Source organism: Staurois parvus, unplaced genomic scaffold, assembly GCF_062004578.1.
Source record: "Staurois parvus isolate SC_StPar_1 unplaced genomic scaffold, SC_StPar_1.0 ptg000415l, whole genome shotgun sequence".
Classification (NCBI taxonomy): domain Eukaryota; kingdom Metazoa; phylum Chordata; class Amphibia; order Anura; family Ranidae; genus Staurois; species Staurois parvus.
In genome coordinates, this window is record NW_028318211.1 from 322485 (window position 1) to 348496 (window position 26012).

The 26012-nt window shown below is 44.6% G+C and overlaps 1 protein-coding gene across 4 annotated transcripts; it reads right to left on the reverse strand.

Annotated features, from left to right (window-relative positions):
- Window positions 1-781: 781 nt before the first annotated feature.
- Window positions 782-25248, reverse strand: LOC149454799 (uncharacterized). 4 transcript variants are annotated; one of them, XM_089687008.1, is made up of 3 exons: window positions 25043-25248; window positions 12468-12583; window positions 782-2030 (listed from the first exon to the last, which is right to left on the reverse strand). In XM_089687008.1, exons 1-3 carry the CDS (start codon window positions 25110-25112, stop codon window positions 1704-1706), a joined length of 513 nt encoding a protein of 170 aa, XP_089543134.1. In that variant the 5' UTR covers window positions 25113-25248; the 3' UTR covers window positions 782-1703. The 4 variants fall into 4 exon arrangements, with proteins under 4 accessions (XP_089543134.1, XP_089543135.1, XP_089543137.1 ...); XM_089687009.1 differs by having other exon boundaries at window positions 12468-12696; window positions 25043-25202; XM_089687011.1 differs by lacking the exon at window positions 25043-25248 and adding an exon at window positions 24618-24788.
- Window positions 25249-26012: the final 764 nt, after the last annotated feature.

Here is a 26012-nt window from a genome sequence, read left to right on the forward strand (position 1 = left end):
AGGAAGGTGTGGGATAAATTTAGATGCAGGGGGTGCCAGATTTTAGTCTTGCCTAGGGCAGCACAACACCAAAATACACCACTGCACGCATGCACACACACACACAATATGATTAACCCCCACCTCCTCCAAGGACTGCTGATCTCCGGGCAGCAGGAAATGTGGGCAGGGGGTGGTAATCATACTGTGTGTGTGCAGTCACATACGATCTGTCAGTGTCTCATGTGCTGGATGGATGACAGGAGGGCGAGCCCAGAGAACACATCACAGCTCACCTTCTCCTGGCTCTTTTCTCTCCACCACTGCTCCTCTCCTTGCTCTAGGCTGTCCCCTGGTCCTAGCTCTAAGTGCGTGTGGGGGAAGGAGCTCAGCGGAGAGCGGCCACTCAGGAACACCAGAGCACCCCCTCCATCCATCCAGGTCTGTCTCTCCCTCCAGCAGCAGAAAGCCGGCGGGAGGGAGAGGGGGAGAAATGTCAAACCAGCTTTCAGCTGCTGGAGGGAGAGATACACAAGCATCGTTCTGCAACTGCTCTCCCCCACCACACCGATCCTCCTGCTGTCCGGGCCACCAACAGGAGTACCGATGGTACCCCTCTGATAGCGGCCCTGCATGGCTCTGTCCGCCGCTGCTCACCAGGTCCCTTCTTCCGGGGGGCGGTGCTGTCCCCCTAAAAAAATCCCTCTCACTTTGGGGTTGAAAATATATACGTGTATGGCCAGCTTAACTCAAAGCATTGAAGCCATACATACTGTTCATACAAGAATAAAAGAAAATAATATACCTTTCAAGTACAATATTTATTTCTGCAGTTCTGTGCAGCCAAAAGGCTGCAAACCATATGAGAGGACTAAGAACTGAAAGTTTAATTAAAGGCAAAACTTTTTTTTTATATATAGTGGAGAGGGATTATAACACTTGTTAGGTTTTTATTGCTGGGTCTGTGCCCCAGTATGGGAGATTCACCCTCTCTATTTGTCTTGTTTATCAATAGCACCAAGAGTGAAAGTGGAAGTTTTGGTTGTCACCAGAACAAGAATGGAGGGGAAATCTTTTAATGGGGACACTGGTTTTTATGACAACCAAGGTTTCCCTCACTTTGGAGGGAATCCCTGTCACATTGGGGTTGATTTACTAAAGGCAAATAGACCTTGCAGTTTGCAAAGTGCAGTTGCACTCTGCAAGTGCAGTTGCTCCATAGCTTGGTAAATTAGGTACAGCTTCGATTTGCAAAGAATACCCAATCACGTGCAGGGAAAATAAAAAACAGCATTTTTGCTTGCATGTGATTGGATGATGGAAGTCAGCAGAGCTTCTGCTCATTTACTAAACTCTAAAGCAACTGCACTTTGCAAAGTGCACATTCTATTTACCTTTAGCAAATCAACCCCATTGTGTATTGGTTGTGATACAGAAAGTGAAAAGAAACCTCCCCAAAAGGTACACAGATGGTGAAAAAAAATAACCCTGACAGGGGTTATAGCCCTCATTACTGTATCCAAAATGGAAAATGGTTTTGCCTTTAGTTGTTGCAGGAAAAACATGCACCGCTATGTGTAACTAGGCTATGGTAGTTAAAATGGTATTTCTGATGAAGGGTACACATTCCTTATGATAAAAACCAAATCACTGCAGGCTGCATAACTCTTTTTGTGGACCTGCCCATATTTTATGTCACTACTGATGGTATTTACACAAAATATTCATTTCTTTTTCTTCTGCCTCTGCTTCTCCGCTTGTCTTTGTTTTTGTTTGTCAGACTGTCTCTGTCTCTGTTTCTCGGCTTGTCTCTGCCTTTCTCTTTGCCGTCTCCTCTCCTTTTCTCTCTCTGAATTTCTGTCTTTTTCTCTTTGTTTCTCTTGCTCTCTTCTTCGTTCACGCTCTCTTATTTTTTGACGGTCCTTCTCACGATCCCGTTGGTTGCTTTGTGCTTTTTGTATACCACCCACGGTGGCTGTAGAAAAGACCAGCTCTCCATCTACTTTGTTAGGGATCTCCTCATTCTTCTTTTTCTCTGTGCTCTCCCTGTACTACAGGAGACAAATAGTGTAAAATCAAGTTCACCTAATGCACAAATATTCATGTCTCTTTTACATTAAAATACATGTAGAATACATGGATAGAGTGTGAGAACAATGAGTTATAAAAACCTTTTTTTGGGTCCACTGAGTGTAGTAATTGCTTCGGAATAATTGTTTTCGGCACAAAGCTTTTGGCACCAGGGTTGTGCACAGATTTTTGCTGTGTTCTCGTATTGTTTGGGATAAAAAATAATGTTTTTGTTGAGCTGAATATGGGAACTGCCATGATAGAACAGATGATAACGGATAGATTCAGGTTACGGTTAATGGGCTATGTTATATTTAAATCTGAAGAATAGGCATGGCAATATTTACATGGTTGCTTTGGACCAGATTGGACCAATGTGAGGTTGGATCCCCTTGGAAGCTGGAAATCCCTGCATTAGGTAACACTACTATAGTGATCTCCAATGTCTTTTTGGTCCTATGATGAGCGGACACCCTGGTTCTTACAGAACACAGGAAATCACTGCCCCTGCACTGGCGCTATTCAGAAAATACTCTCCATTTTCTCAATAAATGCAAAGTGTTCTGTGATTAGACAAGGTGGACATTGTGATATCACTGCTCTGCCTCTACACATTGTCCAATCAGAGAATGCTTTGCATTCATTGAGAAGATTCCTCAGGGCAGGTACTCGGCATGGGACCAGGAGAATAGTGAAGTGGCGGAGTTGTCTACTTCATTGATGCTTTCACGGGGATCCCACAGATATGGCACATGCATACTAACATTGGTCCATGCTGGTCCAATGTGACTATTGCCATACTTGCCATACCTGGAATGCATCTTTAAAGGATTAGCTCACCAGATTTCAGTTCTGTCCCTTAAGGCTGGCCCTCCCATGGATGTTTTGCCTGGCCGCTGAACTCCTTCCCCCAATCCTTACACTCAGGGCTGGGACAATGGGAGGGCAGCCTGGAGCAGTGAAGTCCTGAAAGTAGAAGTCACAGAGAGGAGAGAGTCGAGAGGATGTACGGGATGTGCTGTGCTCTCCCCTCCTGTAAAAATAATATTTCTTCATGCAGCAGATGACACAGGATTACTCTTACATCGGGCTGTACACACACAGTTTAATTACCTGCTCCCTATCTGCTCCAAGGGCTGTTCATCCCATGTCAGCAGGACATGTGGATAGGGGGCAGGTAATCAAACTGTGTGTACAACTCGATGCATACTGTAGCAATCCTGTGTCATCTACTCCATGGAGTAGAGCTGTTTGACAGAAGGGTTGTGCACAGTACAGCCCGCACCTCCACCCGACTTTCCCCCTGTAAGGTGTGGGGGGGTGGAGCTTACAGGCAAATTGTACACAATGCGGGAAATTGTACACAATAAAGGGGGGGAGAACAATCATTTGTGCTTGGGATGTTTGTGGAAGAAGGGAGGATGGGGGGCTATTTGTGCTGGAAAGGATAATGGGGATTGGGGGAGATTTGTGCTAGGAGAGGGAATTGGAGGAAATTTTTGTGGTGGTGGTAGTGGGGGGGGGCTTTGTGCTTAGAAGGGGATTGGGGGGAATTTGTGTTAGGAGGATTTGTGCTGGGAAGGTTAATTTGCATGGGGTTGTGCCAGGAGGGGGGATTTTCCGTCAACTACTTTGTTGATTCCTGTCCTCTGCCCTGCTGACCCCTATTCTCTGCCCTACTGACCCCCTGTACCCCCCCTGCTGAACTCCCATCCTCTGCCCTGCTGACCCGCAACACACTGCCTTGCTAACCTGTAGACTGCCTTGATAACTCATTGTACACTGCCCTTCAAACTAATGGCCTCTGGACTCTTCCCTACAAACTGATGGCCCTATTCTCTGCCCTGCTGACCCCTGTACACTGCACTACTGATTCCAATTCACTGCCCTGCTGACTTTGCATCTTTTGCCCCCTGACATTTTTTACTGCACCCCCACATCAGACAGGCTAGATTTGGCCATATGTAGTCACTATACCCCGCATCATCACCCTAAGCTAATTAGATTTTAAAACTATGCTTCTCTTCTCTGCTAATATACCTGTAGGCCATTTTCAGATTGACAGTAGCCATTTGTCAAGAGATATCAGTAGCAATACACAGTGGTTCCTCTTACCGCCATCCAGTGCAGTATTCACACATGTGGAAGTGTTAAAAACCTTCAGTGGATGATGTTCAGCAGTATGTGGGAGTTTTGAAGACAAGGGCCACCAGAAATGTAAGTATACAGGATCTTGTTTTACAGTATGGGATTTATTTACTTTTGAACTTGTGGTGATAGGGTCACCTTAACCCCTTGTCTACCAAGCTACATTTATAAACGTCCTGCTGTGCTTGGGCCTTGTGAGTGTAGACATCGCTAAAGGATCTTAGAGACTGTGTGCTGTTTCACCTCCTCTGGTGCTAGAAAGCCAGCTGCGGGCCTAGCAAAGGGAACACTCGCTGATGTTCCGAAGAGCTTTGTTCACTTGGCTTACTTTTAAAGGGACACTGCTCTGGGACTCTAAAGAAGTTGCTACTACTACCGCTGTTACTACTACTACTACTACAAGGACTTCAACATAGCTTATCCAGAAGATTAGAAGTCCTCAATGTACATAGTTCCTGTTTTTGGAATATCCCACTTATGAGTGGGATATTGAGGCAGAAAGCAGAGTTGGAAGCCAACTCATTGAGGGAGAAAGCAGAGCTTGAAGCTAGTATACATGTGCTGCAGACTCAAAGGGCAGCAACAGCAGAAGCCGTGGTATATGAAACTGTGATTGGTTCCAAAGGAGATCCAGGAGGAGATAGCAACACAAGATTCAGTGAAAAGGACTCGGAAATATGTATAAAACCATGCTCTGAACCAAGTTACGACAGGGTATGCCTCAATCAAGCCAATCCCCCACACATTCCCATAGTTTCCTGACTTGACACACCGACAGTCCTATCCAGATATGCTTGTACTGTCTCCAGCTTTTCACAGTAACTCTGAAGCTGTCCCAGGGCCAAGGGTACACGTTCAAAAAAGCAGAGCATCCATCACGTGACATGGGTTATCTTGTATCCTCCTTTGAAAATGGCCTGTTAGGATCCTCAGGGACAAGTGATCTAGCAAAGCACCTAATTCGGTGAGAATTAGTGAGCATTGGGCTACTAACATTTGATGATTGCCCCAAAAACTATTGGGCATGGAAGACATATTTCCAAGGCATCATTAGAGATCTCAGTCTTACGGCTAGAGAGGAGCTAGATCAGCTAACAAAGTGGCTCAGACCAAAATCATCTATATAGGCCAAGAGAATCAGGTCTGTACACATTCATTATCCAGAGAGGACTGTTATACCCCCTGGGCAACAGAGACTCCAGTAACCAACAAAGAGCAAGGTGGGGAGTGTAAAACAGGGTGTAGGGCATCTAACTTCACTGTTCAGTCTGTTGATGTGAAAACACACATAAAACATCCCACTCTCATTGAATGTGACATGATGCCTAATGACAGGTCAGCAATACCAACCCCTAAGATTACATAGCATTTCCCTCTTTTGAATTCCTTAACAGATAAGATTCGCACAATTGACCCTAATACCCAAATACTCCTCTTGCTAGGGAGAGATATTTTCAGGATGCACAAAGTGCATGAGCAGATTAACGGACCTCATAAGGCTCCTTATGCACAACATTTAGATTTAGGTTGGGTCATAGTTGGAGAAGTATGCTTAGGTGGGGCTCACACAGCAGCAGACGTGAACTCATTTAAGACAAACGTGCCGCCCAATAGGCGTTCTTCTCTATTCAGCCCATACACCAGCTCTATGAGAGTAAAAGGGACCTTCAATGCTTGCGAACTACAACCATACACTCCCTCATTATGCCATTCAAGGACCACAGCTCATAGAGTGGACAGTTTAGGTGCAATGTGTTCATTAGAACTCCAAATGATGCAAGACCTGCTACACTATATTGCCAAAAGTATTGGGACGCCTGCCTTTACATGCACATGAACTTTAATGGCTTCCCAGTCTTAGTCCATAGGGTTCAATATTGAGTTGGCCCACCCTTTGCAGCTATAACAGCCTCAACTCTTCTGGGAAGGCTGTCCACAAGGTTTAGGAGTGTCTATGGGAATGTTTGACCATTCTTCCAGAAGCACATTTGTGAGGTCAGGGACTGATGTCGGATGAGAAGGCCTGCTTGCATCTCCACTGTAATTCATCCCAAAGGTGTTATATTGGGTTGAGGTCAGGACTCTGTGCAGGCCAGTCAAGTTCCTCCACCCCGAACCCGCTCATCCATGTCTTTATGGACTTGCTTTGTGCACTGGTGTGCAGTCATGTTGCAACAGGAAGAGGCCATCCCCAAACTGTTCCCACAAAGTTTGGAGCATAAAGTTGTCCAAAATGTCTTGGTATGATGACACCTTAAGAGTTCCCTTCACTGGAACTAAGGGGCCAAGCCCAACCCCTGATAAACAACCCTACATAATCCTCCATCAAACTTTACATTTGGCACAATGCAGTCAGGCAAGTACTGTTTTCCTGGCAACTGCCAAACCCAGACAAGTCCCTCAGATTGCCATAGAAGCATTATTCATCACTTCAGAGAACACGTCTCCACTGCTCTAGAGTCCAGTGGTGGCGTACTTTACATCACTGCATTCGACGCTTTGCATTGCACTTGGTGATGTAAGGCTTGGATGCAGCTGCACGGCCATGGAAATCCAGTCCATGAAGCTTTCTACGTCCTGTTGTTGTGCTAATCTGAAGGCCACACAAGGTTTAGAGGTCTTTAGCTATTGACTGCAGATAGTTGGCGACTTCTGCACACTGTGCGCTTAAGCACGCGACCCCGCTCTGTCATTTTTATGTGGTCTACCACTTCATGTCTGAGTTGCTCTTGTTCCCAGTTGCTTTCACTGTATTATAATCCCACTAACAGTTGAACATGGAATATTTAGTAGCAAGGAAATTTCATGGATGGACTTATTGCACAGGTGGCAACCTATCATGGTAGCACACTTGAATTCACTTAGCTCCTGAGAGTGACCCATTGTTTCATAAATGTTTGTAGAAGCAGTCTGCATGCCTAGGTGCTTGATTTTATACACCTGTGGCCATGGAGGTGATTGGAGCACCTGAATCGAATGATTTGGAGGGGTATCCCAATACTTTTGGCAATATAGTGTATGTCCATCAAAGATCATATGTTCCTTGATGTAGTTAAAAAAGAGAAGTTTGTGGACGAAGAAAACCACAGTAGCACCCCTACCGTTTAGCTCACCACGCCCTAGACTACCAAACAACAGGGAGCAGGCACAGAACAGACTCCTTGTTCTACAAGCCAGGTGACTGGTAGATCACGGTCAGAACTTGCTGACCCACCATCTCAAGTTGAAGCTGTAATATGGAGTAGGAACTGCATAAGCCGGTGTCTCCTCTGTAGTGCTGGCTCCTACGCCTTGTCATGGTTGGTGGGTGTAACATCTTTCAAGCATGACCCATTCAAGTGAATGATATGCTCTGCAAGTGCCCTGCAACCTTGGGCAGTACAGCAAACAAGGGGTTAAACAGGCAGCGTTGTGTTGCTTTCTCACCACCTGCTTTAACCCCTTGGACCCTGCAGAAGCATGCAGTTGTGGGGTACTTGCAGAGTGGCACCCTTTACTTGAATGGGTCTCAACAGGTGGTAGCACCCACCAAACAGCTAAGCAGGGACTGAGTGAGTATGGAGAAGACGCAAAACAGTTCATCTTAAGAAATTTATACATAGATGACAGACTTAATGTGTGCCCACTGAAGCCGAAGCGGTCAATCTCCTGTAGAGAGCAAGAGAGATGCTTGCAGGATCTAATGTTAAGCTACACAAGGTGGTGTCCAATAGAAGCTCAGTAATGGAAGTGTTTCCTACAGATGACAGAGCTAACAAGTTAAAATACGTCATTCTAGGTGTCGATCTTCTGCCCCTTCAATGGAGTTTAGGAGTTGGAATCTCCACACCAACAGTTTTACCTTTCAAGTGCCCAGGGAGGTGAAGCCACACATACAGAGAGGTATCCTAGCCACAGTAAACAGTCTTTACGACCCACTCAGGTCTGCAGCCCTGATCACTATGCAAAGCCTTGATTTTGATGTGTATGTCTCAAACAGGGTAATCTGCATTAGAAAATCCACAAATCCAGACCAGTGGAAATATGTTACCACTAGTCAGAACCCAACAGGTACCAGGCTAATTCAAGCAGCTCACATGAAACATACCAACTGGTCCTTAGGCCCAGATTTCTTGCGTAATGGAGATACGAGTGAGCCACCGAAAGCCGAGGTATTTGACCTTATTAAACCAAATTCTGGCAGTCAGATCAGACCTGAAGTGACAGCCTTGGCAACCAAAGTGCATGAACACCGGTTAGGCTCACATAGATTTCTCAGATTCTCAAGTTGCAAGTCTTTGGTGAGAGGTGTAGCAACAATTCAAATCAATAAATAATTTTCCAGCAGCACTGTATACCTCCAACCTGTCTCAGATTTATGAGCCCTTTACAAGAATGAGGAGTTACCTAGTTAAACGTTACAGTAATTAAAAGATGTATAGTAGTGGTATATATTTATACGAGGTGGGGAGTGTTCTGTATGTCGTATATCATCATTGTGTTGAGTAGGAAGCCATGTAGTGGGTGTTCACTGCAACTGCACCTGTTTTTATTATTGCATCCTTATCAATAAATAACAGGAAGGTTCGTTAAGTGTTTCTCAACCTTTTTCCAGTCGGGGCGCCCTTGAAAAGTATTTTCAGTCACAAGGCACCCCTGTCCAAGGCTTGGTTCACGTTACAGTGTGTCGTGGAACAAACGCGAAAAAGTGCTCATGCCTGACACGCAGACAGATGCTCTGCTCTTTAGGGGTACCCCATACAATGGCAAACGTGGGGTGTTTTTGGTGTGGCGCAATTTTAAAACGAAGGTCAGGGACGACTTTCCCGGCATTTCTGCGGGTAAGGCAGCACATTGAAATGAATGGGCTGCCCTACACACAGCCATACAGATGTGAACCAAGGGCCTGTTCACCTGTGAGGTTGGAAGGCGGTAAAATCATGCAATTGAGCTGCTTTTACCACCCCCAACTGCTCCCCCTTTAGCTGCAGAAACAGCAGCTGGGGGGTATACACATGCTGTTGCCGCAGCTGGAAGTGTATCTCCAGGTGAATGGAGTTGAACTACAACCACCCCTCAACTGTGTGCGCCCTGCACACAGTTGTGGTGTGGTGACTGATGCTGGGGTTAAACCAGGTGGTGAGGAGGCAACATATTGCCTCTTTACCACCTGTCAAATGCCTCTGAAAAGCGATCTGAGCATGGATTGCTTTTCAGAGGAGCAGCAGTCCTTGCTGCTATTACGAACAAGTCCTAAAAAAGCAGTTCAGATAGAACAGGAATAGGGGGTCAAGAGTACAAGTAAAATACATATACACACATATAAAAACAAACACACACATATGAACACATGTGTACACACACAGACACGTATGTATACACACACACATTTACATATACACACACACACGTACATATACACACACACACAAATACACATGTACACACAAACGCGTGTACATATACACACACATACACATGTACACACAGACACATATATACACACACAGACACATACAGTGGGGATCAAAAGTTTGGGCACCCCAGCTAAAAATTAATGTGCATAAACAAGCCAAGGAAAGATGGAAAAATCTCCAAAAGGCATCAAATTACAGATTAGACATTCTTATAATATGTCAACAAAAATTAGATTTTATTTTCATCATTTACACTTTCAAAATAACAGAAAACAAAAAAAATGGCGTCTGCAAAAGTTTGGGCACCCTGCAGAATTTATAGCATGCACTGCCCCCTTTGCCAAGCTGAGACCTGCCAGTGTCATGGATTGTTCTCAATCATCGTCTGGGAAGACCAGATGATGTCAATCTCAAAGGTTTTAAATGCCCAGACTCATCTGACCTTGCCCCAACAATCAGCACCATGGGTTCTTCTAAGCAGTTGTCTAGAAAACTGAAACTGAAAATAGTTGATGCTCACAAAGCTGGAGAAGGCTATAAGAAGATAGCAAAGCGTTTTCAGATGTCAATATCCTCTGTTCGGAATGTAATTAAGAAATGGCAGTCATCAGAAACAGTGGAAGTTAAAGCAAGATCTGGAAGACCAAGAAAAATATCAGACAGAACAGCTCGCAGGATTGTGAGAAAAACAATTCAAAACCCACGTTTGACTGCATGATCCCTCCAGAAAGATCTGGCAGACACTGGAGTTGTGGTAAACTATTCCACTATAAAGAGATACTTGTACAAATATGGTCTTCATGGAAGAGTCATCAGAAGAAAACCTCTTCTACGTCCTCACCACAAAAATCATCGTTTGAACTTTGCGAATGAACATATAGACAAGCCTGATGAATTTTGGAAACAAGTTCTGTGGACCGATGAGGTTAAAAGTGAACTTTTTGGCCGGAATGAGCAAAGGTACGTTTGGAGAAGAAGGGGCACAGAATTTAATGAAAAGAACCTCTGTCCAACTGTTAAGCATGGGGTTGGATCAATCATGCTTTGGGGTTGTGTTGCAGCCAGTGGCACAGGGAACATCTCACAAGTAGAAGGAAAAATGGATTCAATAAAATTTTAGCAAATTTTGGATGGTAACTTGATGCCATCTGTGAAAAAGCTGAAGTTAAAGAGAGGATGGCTTCTACAAATGGATAATGATCCTAAACACACCTCGAAATCCACGGGGGATTACATCAAGAGGCGTAAACTGAAGGTTTTGCCATGGCCTTCACAATCTCCTGACCTAAACATAATTGAAAATCTATGGATAGACCTTAAAAGAGCAATGCGTGACAGACAGCCCAGAAATCTCAAAGAACTGGAAGACTTTTGTAAGGAAGAATGGGCAAAGATACCTCAAACAAGAATTGAAAGACTCTTGGCTGGCTACAAAAAGCATTTACAAGCTGTGATACTTGCCAAAGGGGGCAGTACAAGATATTAACTCTGCAGGGTGCCCAAACTTTTGCAGATGCCATTTTTTTGTTTTCTGTTATTTTGAAAGTGTAAATGATGGAAATAAAATCTAACTTTTGTTGACATATTATAAGAATGTCTAATCTGTAATTTGATGCCTTTTGGAGATTTTTCCATCTTTCCTTGGCTTCTTTATGCACATTAATACAAATTTTTAGCTGGGGTGCCCAAACTTTCGATCCCCACTGTATATACACATACAGACACACACAGACACATATATACACACACATATACACACACACATGCATATACACATGTACACACATACATGTACACATACATACACGCACAGGAACATGTATACAGCATTATGAAAAGTTACAGTACCTTAGCTTACATCACACAGCACTCTAGGGGGAAGCGGAGGGCACAGAAGACACCCCCCTTCCCTTTGTTTTTACTTTGCTGAGCGGTGTGACGGCTCCCAGTGCCGACGTACAGTACGGCTGGGGAACGGGAGCTTGGGCTCAAGTGACAGCCATTCTCCCCACAGCAGCCCTGAAGACCTCTGGCGGCACCCCGGGGTGCAGCGGCACCCTGGTTGAGAAAGGCTGTTCTAGACTAACCTTTCTCCACCTTTTCGAAACAGAGGAACACCTTGAAATAACTTTCCGATCTTGGGGAACCGATGCTAAAAATTACTATATCTACCATGCATGCTACATTAGTGTGATGGTCATTTAGAAGAATTACCCCCTTACAGATAGCTAAAAAGATCAATGGTGTCAGTGGGAACTTAACTGAGAGGCAGAAATTGCTCATTGCTCACATAATTTCTAGCAAACTCTGAAGGAATCCTGGTGGAGAAACCTTGTTCTAGAAGAACACCAGTGAAGGCCTCCTTTCTCCATTCAATACACCTGTACATTCTTTCATTGTGTTAAAGTCACATACATAGCTAGATAGCATTTCAATGTATTCAATGTGATTGTAGGTAGCTCTTTGCAAGAAATGTATTAATTGTAAGCATTTGTGAGAGACATATATATAAATATATTGTTATTTCAGTTTATGTGATTGTATTGCAGTTTTACAGAACTATTCACAGAAGTAAAATCAGTTTTGGAATGAAACACAACACTGCTTCTGTCAGTTTTGTTAGCTAGCTTTTACCTAATCATTAGTAGGACAGCATAGCCTCCATTATTCTTTCATGACAGAATCCATTTAAGATGAATGCCTCATACTTTTCCTGCTAAACGGCATTTTCTTTGTTATCACTGTGATGATGATTGTGGTGTGTTCATTGATTAAATGTACATTGTATGCCAGTTGGTTACTGTGACTGGTGACAACACACTTTCTATTTTGTGCACCCTGTGACTGAAACTTTGAGCTGTCACAATAACTCACCTCATCCTCTGAGTCAGTCTCTGGGTGCAGACAGCTGCAACTACTCATTGCTGGCTTCTGGGAATGGAATGGAAGAGGCTTCACCCAACTGAATGTTACATCAGGTATCAGGATTGCTAAGCAGTAAACAAAGCACAGTTAAACCATTTCTGTCCCTTGGTGGAAAAGGTGTGGGAGCCTTAATAAAGAGGATGTTCTCAACTGAGGAACAATGGGTGGCGAGAAGGTCCTACGGGTAAAAATGAGACACAAAGTTAAACCCACATCCATATTTGTTTCTACATACATACTCTTGTGTAACCACGAAAAAGAAATGTACGTCTACTAATTAACACAGGACTTATAGCCCCATGACCCCAGCAAACCGTGAGGTTTACCTGTGGCTGTGCCAAAATCTACAAAGCTGTTCCACTGTCAAGTGTGACGATTCTTTCATACAGTCAGTAATGCTTACCTCTCTCTGAAAATCGGTTTGCGGTGGATCACTTTTCAGAGGGTGTAGCAGCTGGTAATCATTTGGGAGGTAATGCTACTACCCCCTGGCACCTGTTTTTGTAAGGGTCTTTTTTACATTTTTTTTTAACCAGTTCAGCTCTAGGGCAAATTTTTTGTTTTCATTTTTTTTGCACATATGTAAATATCTTAATTTTTGTTAATAAAATTACTCAAACCCTCGGCACCTTATATATTTTCTGAAAGCAAAGGCCCAGTAGAATAAAAAGATAACAGTTTCTGATTTTTATGTCACATAATCTTTGCACAACTGTTTATTAACCATTTCCTATTTTCAAAATGACGGCCTGACAGGACTTTCGTTGTTCCGGACGAGATCTGTTACTAGCTGTGTCCACCGGACAGAGCCGATGACGGATCACTGTTCCGGCCTGCCGCCGATACCTTGTAATCGCTGTGACCAATCATAGCAAATCACATGGCAATTGTAAACAATGAATGGCTTCAGTTCATGGTGTACTATTATGTTGCTAGTTGTGATTGGTCACAGTGATAACATGGAACAGACAGTGCTAATCACAGCCCATCTGTACCATGTGATTTGCTGTCGGCAAACAGAGCTAATCACAACAATACACACTGAATGTATCAATTTAATTCAGTAAAAAATAATGCTTACTTATAGCAGTGAAATTGGAAAAAAAATCCTGATCATGTCCCCAGAGTAGTACAATGTTACTATGGTAACATTATATTGCTCTGGTCACAGTGTGTTAAAAAAATTGTAAAAAAAGAAAAAAGAAAAAAATTTAATAAAAATTGAAAAAAAATTATTGATTTTTTTTTCATACTGTCACTAGTCAGTGTCCCTGATCACTGCCACACCAGTTATATAATGATGCTGTACTGCACTGGCAACGGTATGTAAAACAATTGTGAAAGATTGACAAAAAACTACAACTTCAAAAAACTTGCCACGCCTCTTACTAAATACCTTGGACTGTCTACTTTCCAAAAAGGGGTCATTGGGGGGATACCTGTACTGTCCTGACATTTTTGGGGCCTCAAGAAAAGAGATAGGCGGTCAGTACATCCGGACTGATCGATTTTCAGATATATATATCATAGTTTTGTGGACTTTGTGGAAACACTTATTTGGTTTATTTTCACCAAGGAAATGTAGCAGAATACATTTAGGACTAAATTTATGAAAAACAATTATTTCTTTGCTAAATTTTATAACGGAAAGGAAGAAAAATTTTTTTGTTTTTCTTTCAAACTTTTTTTTTTTTTTCGTTTATTTAGCAAAAAATGAAAAAACCCAGTGGTGATAAACTGCCACCAAAAGAAAGTTCTTTTTGTGTGAAAAAAATGATACAAATTTAAAACGGGTACAGCATAGCATGACCACACAATTGTCATTCAAAGTGCGATAGGTCCACTGGAGGTGGGCCACTGACTACCCACTCCGTGAAAGTGATCGGCGGCTATGGCACTATAATATGCTATTGCAGCCATCAACTTGTGATTAACAGTTCACTTTTTGGACGTACATCCAAAGAGCTGAACTAGTTAAATTGCTGAACAGAAATGTTACATTACAAGACTGCACCACAACTGCAAGCCATGTGTTTGCTTCTTGGTTGTGGTGCAGCCCTATTAGTCTCAATAGGCAAGTTTGACAGGCAGTGCTGCTTGTCAGACTCTGAGTTGTCAATGGAGGGCAGGCAGTGGCGTCCCGAGGCAGGTGCAGGGGGTGTGCGCTGCACCGGGTGACACCTACCGCACGGGGTGACTCCGGACCCACTCCACGAAAAGGTAAGTTGTAAAGCAAACCGATGATCCCCGCAGGATGGATCGGATCCATCCTGTGGGGATCATCGGCTTTCTTTGCAACTTACTCTTTCGTGGAGCGGGTCTGGTGTCACCCCATATAGGTTGCATGCCGATGATCCCCGCAGGATGGAACGGATCTGCAGATTGGGGAGCATAATGGATCGGAGTCCGATCCATTATGCTCAATCCGCAGATCCGATCCATTCTGCGGGGATCGTCGGAGGGGTGTCACCAAGTGTTATCGCACCGGGTGACACCAACCCTAGTGACGCCCCTGCGGGCAGGCTACATCTGAGGGCGCAATCAGAGCTGAGCTAGCCAAAGTCCAATAGTGGCAGTGCTGCTTGTCAGACTCTGCAGCCTGAGTTAAAATTGCTGCAACTGTGGCACAAAGAAATGTGTACAGGCTTATCAGCTTGTAATGCTAGAACTCCAGCAGCCAAAGGGGTCATAAAACCACGACTCAGCTGCCTATTTTTACTGCCTTCCCTAAAGACCACTACAGGTCTTTCAAACTGCTTAGTAGTTCATATTCTTTGATGACCGTGTTTCTTTGTTAAAAATATTTTTCATGGATTAATTTTAATAGTAGAAGAGTATTCCCAACAAACTTGTAGGAAGGGAGAAAAAGGGATTATGTATGGCCAATTGTCAATGAAGAGCAGGCTACATCTGAGGGCGCAGTCAGAGCTGAGCTAGCCAAAATCCAATGTGGCTTTTTAATTATGGGAAATAAACGGTACATTTCATTGGCAGCTTAATCCTACAATTATAGCTGTGACCTGGTTTCTGCCAAAACCCTTTTAAATGCGTACATTTCTAAAAATTGTAATGTAATTTGTGATATAGCCTCAAATAACCTTGTGTTAAAGGTGTAAAGAAAAGACAAGGCTCATTTCTCAGGTACACGTGAGATCTTATTGAAGAATGAGCTGACATTAAAATGTGTTGCGGCATGTTGATTGTATTGCAGAAATGCTATCCTATCATTAAAATCACACTTCACACGAACCAATATGGAACAAGTCAGCTTGAGCAAATCATATTATTTTAAAGTAAAAAAGTACTTTTTGTCTATGAAAAATGGGTGCTCTTCAGTTCCCAGCCTAGGTAGCCACATGATCTCTGGCTATAAATCATTACTGCAGAGAGCCTATGGTTTTCCACCAACACATAACAACAAATACAGAGTGACAGCATGCAAGATTGCAACCTGGTAGATGACATGCTATTGAAGCCAGACTGAAGCCATATTATTAGAGGGTAACTAGGCTACCAAAACCAAACATATGCCATACTACCAGTGTACTGTCATGTTACCAAAGCCTCTCTATCTGGATTCTTCCTGTCTATAGATTTGTGTTGAATGACACATCCTCACTCCAGCAATTCTCAGAACAACATTTTTATGTATGCCAAAGAGAACAAACCAGTGAGCTGTTCACCATTGATTACAGATGGTGGGAAAGGACTTCCAGGTGCATAGCTGACAACCCTTCTGAGTTTACCAGGAAATCATAGGTTTTCAAATACTTGTCACAATTCTCCATTATTCCAGCTGTACATTGATGTAGTAACAATTACATGTGATAAACATGACAACCACAATATGTTACCAAAGAACAAGAACAACGTCTCCTGCGCTCAAGAGTGGTAAGATGATGGGAATATTTCCAGTCCTTGAAAACATCCAGTATCAGCACAGGTCTTGCTGCCCTCTAAGGGTTGGGGGAAACTCAAAGAACTCAGTGCATTACCTGAGAGTTGACTTTATTATTATTTATTATTATACAGTATTTATAAAGCGCCAATAGTTCGCTCAGCGCTGTACATTACAAAGGGGGACAGAACATGTGACAGAACAATACCAATACAATGCAAAACATGAGGGGATTGCGGGCCCTGCTCTTTCGAGCTTACAATCTAGGAGGGAGGGGATAGTGGTACAGGAGGAGATAGCTGTGGGGGATGGAGTGGTAGGAAGAGTGGAGGAGGTCGGCAAGTTAGCAGGGGGTGGGGTAGGCTTCCCTGAAGAGATGGGTTTTCAGGGTGCGCCTAAAGGAGAGGAGAGTAGGTGATAATCTGATGGGTTGGGGCAGGGAGTTCCAGAGGATGGGTGACACCCTGGAGAAGTCCTGGAGGCAGGCATGGGAGGAGGAGACCAGGGAACTAGAGGAGGAGGTCTTGTGAGGAGCGGAGTGTGCGTGCTGGGCGGTACTTGGATATTAGGTCAGTGATGTAGTTCGGGGAAGTATGGTGGACAGCTTTGTACGTCAGTGTTAGGATTTTGAATTTGATCCGTTGCGCAATCGGAAGCCAGTGGAGGGATTGGCAGAGGGGGGTGGCGGAGATGGAGCGGTTGGAAAGGTGAATGAGTCTGGCAGCCGTATTCAGGATGGACTGAAGCGGGGATAGCCAGCGGCGAGGCAGGCCAGTGAGGAGGGAGTTGCAGAAGTCGAGTCGTGATATGATGAGGGAGTGGATGAGCTGTTTAGTGTTTTCTGGGGTTAGGAACGTGCGTATTTTGGTGATGTTGCAGAGGTGGAGTCTGCATGAGTTAGTTAAAGATTGGACTTGGGGCTGGAAGGATAGGTTGGAGTCTAGAATGACACCAAGTACTCTGGCCTGCGGGGCGGGTTTGATGGTGGCGTTGTTGGATGTGATGGAGAAGTCAATGGGGGGTGGTGTCCGGGCTGGGGGGAAGACAAGAAACTCGGTTTTGGAGAGGTTCAGTTTAAGGAAGCGGAGCGACATCCAGTCTGATTTGTCGCTCAGTAGGTGTGTGATTCGGGAAGAGACCGAGGGGGTGAGGTGGGGGGTTGAGAGATAGATTTGTGTGTCGTCGGCATAGAGGTGGTAGTTGAAGCCGTGAGAGTGTATGAGTTGGCCAAGGGAGGAGGTGTAGATGGAGAAGAGAGGGGGCCCAAGGACAGAGCCTTGAGGGACCCCAACAGAGAGGGGGAGTGAGGGGGAGGTGGTAGCATTATAGGTAACGCTGAAGGAGCGTTGTGACAGGTAGGATGAGAGCCAGGAAAGAGCAGAATCTCTGAGGCCGAGGGAGTGTCGTTTTTTGAGGAGGAGGGGGTGGTCGACTGTGTCGAAGGCCCCAGAGAGGTCAAGGAGTAGGAGCACTGAATAGTGGCCATTAGCTTTGGCGGTTAGCAGGTTGTTGGAGAGTTTGAGTAAGGCGGTTTCGGTGGAGTGTAGGGGACGGAAGCCGGACTGTAGGGGATCGAGGAGGTTGTTGTCGTTGAGGTGAGAGCATTGGCGGGTGTAGACGAGGTGCTCGAGGAGTTTATATGTAAATGAGAGCAGGGAGATGGGTCTGAGGTTGTTCAGGTCATTGGGGTTCAGGGAGGGCTTTTTAAGTATGGTGGTGATGTGTGCATGTTTCAGAAGGGAGGGGAAAATGCCTGAGGAGAGGGAGAGATTGAAGATGTGGGTGAGGGAGCGTAGGATGGAGGGGGAGGGAGGTCATAGGAGTTGTGAGGGGATAGGGTCGAGGGGGCAGGTGGTGAGGCGGACATCAGAGAAGATCTTGGAGACTTCCTCAATGGTAGTAAGGTCAAAGGTGCGGAGTGTTGGGGGAGCTTCAGTATGAGGAATGTAGGGTGGGGTGGAAGTGGAGGTCAGAGCAGTGGTGGGGCTGTGGGAGAGGTGTGATGAGGGGGTAGCTGAGTGAGGGGGAACGGGGTTGGAGGGAGTTTGAGCAGCGACAAAGTCCCTGCGGGTTATGTCGAGGGGGAGGGGGGATGAGGGGGTAGCTGTGTGAGAGGGGACGGGTTGAGAGGGCGTGTGAGTTGCGGCGATGTCCTTGCAAATTGTGTCAATCTTGTTTTTGAAGTGATTGGCAATCTCAAGGGCGGTGATTGAGGTGCTGGGTGGAGGTGGGGGTGGAGAGAGTAGAGAGTTGAAGGTGGAGAAGAGTTGGTGAGGATTGGAGGAGAGGGTCTTGATGAGGGTCAGGAAGTAGGCTTGTTTGGCTGCGTGGAGGGAGGAGGTGTAGGTGTGGAAGGCAGATTTGTAGCGGGTGAAGGCTTGTTGGGATTTGGTTTTGCGCCATAGTCGCTCCAGGGCACGACTGTGTCATTTGAGGGTTTTGGTGTGATCAGTCTGCCAGGGCTGGAGCGGTCGGGTCTGATGTTGCGTGTGGTTAATGGCGCTAGTGAGTCAAGGGCTGTTGACAGCGCGTTGTTGTAGGCAGTCATAGCCAAGTCGGGGCAGGACAGGGGGAGGATGCTGTCATGGAGTTGATCAGCTGCAGAGTGGAGGGGGGCAGGGTTAAGGTTGCGGAGGTTATGGCTGATAGTAGTGTGACATTTGGAGGGGTAGGCGTTGGAGGACGAGGAGATAGAGAAGGTGATCAGGTTGTGGTCAGAGAGAGGGAAGGGGTGTTAGTGAGGTTGTGGGGAGCGCAGCGGTTGGAGAAGACAAGATCAAGGATATTACCATTGGAGTGGGTGGTGGATTGTATGCACTGTGAAAGTGCAAAGGAGGAGGTTAAGTGGAGGAGATGGGATGTGTCCGGGTTGTCGAGGTTGACAGGGATGTTGAAATCCCCAAGGATGATGGTGGGTAGCTCAGAGGAGAGGAAGAAGGGTAGCCAGGAGGAAAAGTCATCCAGGAAGCGGGGCATGGATCCAGGAGGCCGGTATATCACAGCAATCTTCAGGGGGGTTGGAGAGAATAGTCGGACGCAGTGGGCCTCGAAGGAGGAGAAGGATAGGGAGGGGGGGTTTGGGAGGACTCGGAAGGTGCTCTGCGGTGACAGGAGCAGACCAACCCCACCACCTTTACGACCGTTAGGCCTGGGTGAGTGGGTCCAGGTGAGACCTCCATAGGAGAGTGCAGCAGGGGAGGTAAAGTCAGTGGGCTGGATCCAGGTTTCCGTGATCGCTAGGAGGTTGAGGGAGCGGGAAACAAAGAGGCCGTGGATGGCGGTAAGCTTGTTGCACACCGATCGGGCGTTCAGGAGTGCACATGAAAACGGAGGGGAGATTTTAGGGAGCAGGGGGACAGATACTAAGTTGCGGGGGTTGCGGCAGGACGTGGAGGCGGGAGGGTGTTGTGCGGGTGAGGGAGGTGGTGGAGGGCCAGGATTCGGGGAGATGTCCCCCGCGGTTAGGAGGAGGAGAAGGGTGAGAACGGTGGCATGGGAGCGGGATGTGCAGGAGCGTGAGAAACTACTAGTGGAGTTGTTCGGGTCAGTGGGAGAGTGGAGTAATAGGAGGAGGTGGTGGGTGCCGTAGAGGGGCAAAGGAAGCAGTGAGAACACAATATACAAATGTTTGGGAGGAGCAGAGGGATATAGTGAATGGATTTTGGGAACGGAGGAGAGGAAAATTAGAAGGAGGAGTGGAAGAGGCATTTTGGGGAGGTGATGAGAGCAATAGTAGGGAGATGGTAGCAATGAGGGGGAGATGTACAAGTTTTGGGGTGGAGCAGAGGGGTAAAGAAATGAGATTTGGGAACAGAGGATAGTAATATGATGAGAAGAGGGGCGTATTATATAAAGGTACACGGAGTGGGACTCAGGCATGTAAGAGATGTTTCCCAGGGTGTTTGCGTGCAGTCTGTCCAGCGTGCAGTAGAGTTTCTTGCTGTTGTTGTTGTGTCTTCCTGCTGCTTAAGTTCTCCTGCTTTAGTTCAACTGCTGTGTTTAACTGCTTCGCACTCGTTCAGCGCAGCACTCAATCAGAAGCAGTACCCCCATCAGAGACTGTGCCCCCCATCAGTGATCTCCCCCATGAGCTGATCTAAATTTATAGGGAGATGCTCAAATGAGCATTCAACTCCACCCCAATTAGAAGCTGATAAGGACTTTATTGAGTTAAAAAGAGATATATACTCACAAACAACTGTAGTGACAAAGGCATATCAGTATCCAAAGCAATGGATACCAAAGCAAACATCACCAGGTCAACTCCCAAAGCACGAGAAAACCCTCAAATAGCCAGGGCTTTTCGAGGAGCGATCCCCTCTTCCTCAGAGCCAGTCTCAATTGTTACACAAGCAGTCACCGAGACAGCTTGAGTAATATTTGAGACTGGCTCTGATGAAGAGGGGATCACCCCTCGAAACGCGTCAACCATTTGAGGGTGTTCTTGTGCTTTGGGAGCTGACCTGGGGACATCATTGCTTTGGATACTGATATGCCTTTGTCACTACAGTTGTTTGTGAGTATATATCTCCTTTTACTTAACCTCTTCACGCCGGCCGCACACAAATGTGCGGCCTCCCGGCGTCTTGGCCTAGATGTTGAGCGGCCGCACATTTGCGGGCAATTAACAAAAAACATATGTGCAGAGAGCACGCACCCTGCGCGCTCCCAGTACACATGTCCGGTACTCACGGAAAGGTCTCGGTGTGCTCTTTCGATCGGGACCTTTCCTGATCATGTGACTGCCGTGACGACACGTCACAGCGGTCACATGATCCCTAAACCCCGCCCTGCCCATCCCGCCTCCTGGCCTCTGAAACTCTTAAAGGGCCGGGAGGCACCGGCGGGAAGGGGTTAATAAAGTTAACTCATGTAATGCACTAGCTGGTGTGCCCTCTTTTTCCTTGTTTTGTAGTGATCCACAATATGTTATCTGACTACTTCTGCTTTATAGGTAACTTATTCGTATTTTGTGTTTGGACTGCTGGGTATGGCCTTTAGCTTAATTGTCTCCTGTGATAAGTTTTTTGCCAGAACGGAGCTTTTTAAATCCTGCATAAGGATGCAGGTGTAATCCTGTATAACTTTTTTTGTGTACCTACCTTCTATTGTGGACCACAATTTATGGGATTGCACACTATAGTATTTGTGGAAAGATCATCTGTCCTACATGAAATTTTATAAAATGTAAAGATAAAATTTTAGCATGCTTACTACATAGTAATTAATAGGCAATATAGGGGCACCGATATATAAAATAAAATTTTAGTTGTATTTGTAGCCTAAGATAAACTTTTTTCAGTAAATGCAATCTTCAGAGCTGCCATTCTTTGTAAAGTCGGCAATACATGGGTCAAAATTCCGCCGGTTCAGCAGCAGAGACCCGTCAAATTTCAATCCATGTATGGGCAGGGTGGTTGTACAGAAGTCTATCTTCCGATCGACTTCTGTGCAACCACCCTGTCGTATTTTTACCACTTGATCAGTTCTGCTGGCTCTGATGGTGGGTAAGTCTCCCTGCTGTCAAAACACAAAGTCGCAGCAGGACAATACCCCCATCCACCTCAAAAGTGTGGATGGGGGAATTTAGTCATTTTCTTTCATTCAACCAGCAGGTTGTTTATTTGACCTAAAACAAGCATGTACCAGTGAAGTTATGAGACACTTAGGCTGCTTTCACACTGATCCTAGCAAAAACATGGCAAAAACGCATATGTCACATTTCTACAGAGTTTTGCAGTGCTTTTTTGCAGAACACGTGACTCAAAAACGCACCAAAAACACACTGCGGGTGCGTTTTTGCTGTGTTTTCCATTGATATCAATTTTTTAACCACACAAAACCTGCACCAAAAATGCATCAAACAGGACATTGAAAAATGCACCTGACCCACAAAGGATCAGTGTGAAGACTTCCATAGTAATACATGGTCACACAGATCAGTGTGAAAGCAGCCTTAACCTGTAGCCCTCTCATCTGCACACATACAAAAGATCAGAAAGTGAAAGTTTCCATATTAACATCCTGCAGCATCCCTTTACAATATATTTCAGGGACACGGTGATGCTCAGCCAGCATATTAAAGTTTGAAAATTTGCGGCATAGTTAAATAATCCCATAAATCACCATATACTCAGTGATAGTATGTTTTTTAAAACATACTGTATGTAAGTGCCTACAGCCAATGATTTAAGGTAACAGTCCCAGGTTCTGAGTACTTATCATTGAAATGTTCTTTTTTAAGTATAGAAAGAGTATACTGAGCCTCTCTTTTTTACATACATACTTTTATATATGTGTGTGTGTATACACAGACACACAGTACAGTGCAAAAGTTATAGGCAGGTGTGAAGAAATGCTAAAAAATAGGAATGCTTTCAAAAATATATATTTTAATTGTTTATTTATATCGAGTTACAAAAAGCAAAGTGCGCAAACAGAAGAAAAATCTAAATCAAATCAATATTTAGAGTAACTACACTTTGGCCGGCATCATATTCAATTCATCAAGCTCTTTTGAAGAAGCACCAAGAGATGATCAATATTGAGTACTATAGATGCGGTGGTCAGACACATCATGCTTACTTCTCTTCAACATTGGAAGATGTCCAGCAATGACATCAGCACAGAACTGTCAGAAACCAGTGGGACCCAGGTATAACCATCTACTGTCCTGAGATATCTGCCCAGAAGTGGTCTTCATTGAAGAATTGTGTCAAAAAGCCCTAACGCTGATGTGGAAACAAGGCTAAGCAACTCTACTATGCATGAAAACATAGAAACAAAGGTGCAAAAAATGGCAGCAGGTGCTCTGGACCAATAAGTCAAAATTTGAAATATTTGGCTGTAGCAGGAGGCAGTTTGTTTGCAAAGGGAGAGCAGTACAATAATGAGTGTCTGCAGGCAACAGTGAAGCATGATGGAGGTTCCTTGCAAGTTTAGGGCTGCATTTATGCAAATGGAGTTGGAGATTTGGTCAGGATCAATGGTGTCCTCAATGCTGAGAAATACAGATAGTTCTCCATCATGCCATACCATCAGGGAGGTTTGTGATTGGCCACAAATTTATTCTTCAGAAGGACAACAACCCCACACTTATAGCCAATGTCATTAAGAACTATCTTAAGCATAAAGTACAAGAAGTTCTGAAAGTGATGGTTTGGCCCCCACAAAGTCCTGATCTCAACATCATCAAGCCTGTCTGGGAATACATGAAGACACAGAAGGATTTGAGGCAGCTTACATCCACAAAAGATCTGTAGTTAGTTCTCCAAGATGTTTGCAAAAACCTACCTGCTGAACAGGGCCGGACTGACCATTTGGAAACTTGGGCACTGCCCGAGGGCCCAGGGTCAGTAGGGGGCCCCATGAGATGCCCCTGGTACCTTTTTCATAGGCTTTTTTGAGTTTGGGCAAGGACACAGGGGCCCCTTGATCCCCTATTGCCCAGGGGCCCCATGAGTTGTCAGTCCGCCCCTGCTGCTGAATTACCTAAAAAACCGTGTGCTAGTGTACCTAGAAGAATTGATGATGTTTTGAAGGCAAAGGGTGGTCATACCAAATATCGATTTGGTTTGGATTTATCTTCTGTTCATTGATAAAAAATAAACTATGAACTCTATTTCTGTGTTATTTCTGAAATTCTTAATTTAGAGCGTTTTTACACAAGTGCCTATGACGTTTGCAGAGTATATTAACACACACACATACACATATATAGATATTTTAAGATAAATATGCATCCAAAATGCTTATATTAGAAATGAATAAATGTTTTGCACCTATGTGTGTGGAAAAAAGGTAAAAAGTATATCTGGCAATTATCTAACAATTTTGGCAGCTATGCACCTGGATAGAGATTCCCAAATACACTCAACTTAACCTTGAGTCCCTGAACTCAAGAGTCCTTAGAGGGATGCAGATTCTAGGCAATCCTCCCAAGTACTGGCTTTGCCTGGTACACCGTTATCTCCCTCTGACTCTAACAAATCCTTGTAAAAAAATAGAATAGAATATTGTATAAAGCTATTTTAATTCTATTAAATAAAGCATTACAAAGAGCAGTAATGATGTGCAAAGTGCAGTAATGATTGCGGATTGAATTAGCACACTTTGCACAATGGTTAAAAAAGCCTTTATGATCCTGAATGAGTCATAAAACAGTATAAATATAATATCTATGAGAAATGGTGCCAGCTCACCGTTCTGAAGTGTCTCCAGGCTGTATAGGAAACTTAGTGTATTTGTAAGAAGTGACAGTTGTGAATGATGGAGAGGAAATTCCAGCACATGAGCCTTCTGTTCGGAGGGTACACATGAGCCAGAATCAGAGCAGAGTCTAGCAGGACATCATGAAGAGAGAAGCCAGAGGAAGGAAGAGGACAGATAAAACCTATTACGGGGGGATGTTTTGGAGAGAGGAGGTGGGAAATGGGTTGGTACAGACTATAGTCAGACTGCTCAGTAGCACACGAGTATGAACTTTTTCAAGAAGAGACTTCTGTGACACCCGACCACAGTATGGCATTATAGACAGATTCACAAATGACCGTTGACGTATACATGACGCAGATTTGGAACAGAATTGAAAGCAGACAAATTGTAATAATGGACATTACACACTCACAATTTGGGGGCTCCAGGTATGCGATGCACAAGAGAAGTGATCCAGCCAAGTATCCTGTTGTGCTCCTCATTTCCTCTAATATCACTTCCTCACTTCACAATAAGAGGCTTTCTTCCAACTTTCCAATCATGTCAGGACAGGAGAAAATGATAGTGTCTGTTGCTGGGGTGTGTAGGACACTGTGTCTATGTTTGTTGCATATTCCAGAGGCTTTCTGTACCTTCACACTGCTGCTGAAAATATGACGATTGATTCTGAGCTATGGCACTCCCTGTATTACACATTTACCCTGAGGCTAAATAGCTCATTTCATTCTGTCCCGACAAGACCTTTTTTATTTATTTTCTATAAAGTGTTTGTAAACTTCTACACAATGAACTTCTTTTATTTGCTCACTTTTTGTCTTTTAAATGCTCCATTGAAAACATGTAGGCCTATAACTTCACGTGCCCTCTGCCTGTTATCACATAACAATGTTCCTATCGCTCTTTGTTTAATACAGAACACCTCCCTATGCATTGGAGAAAAAGAGGAGGAGGTGGTTTGTAGTCCTGTCCTAGGACAGCAACATTTTTTCCCCCATAGATACAGTGCATCAAATAAGTATTTGGGAGTATCCTCCTGCGCTTTATATAGATAAATTCCCAATAATATCCCTATAATAATAGCTGCTGTCACTCGACTAAACCAATAAGTGATCAATGTGTTAACATAAATTAGTGAAGCACTGTATAATTATTACTAATAAATAAATTGAACCCTGATGAAGTCATGACGCACATGATGCAACGCGTCGGTACGCCATATCCGGTTTCAAGTTACGTCATTTCCAGTCACGTGGTGACGCACGTCCGGACGCAGCGGCCATATTGGTTTTTACCTGGTTTCATGCAATACACCCATGGGATGGGGTGAAACGCTGATGTAACAAGAAAAATATGTGAGTGCAATCTTTGTCTTTTATGCTGTC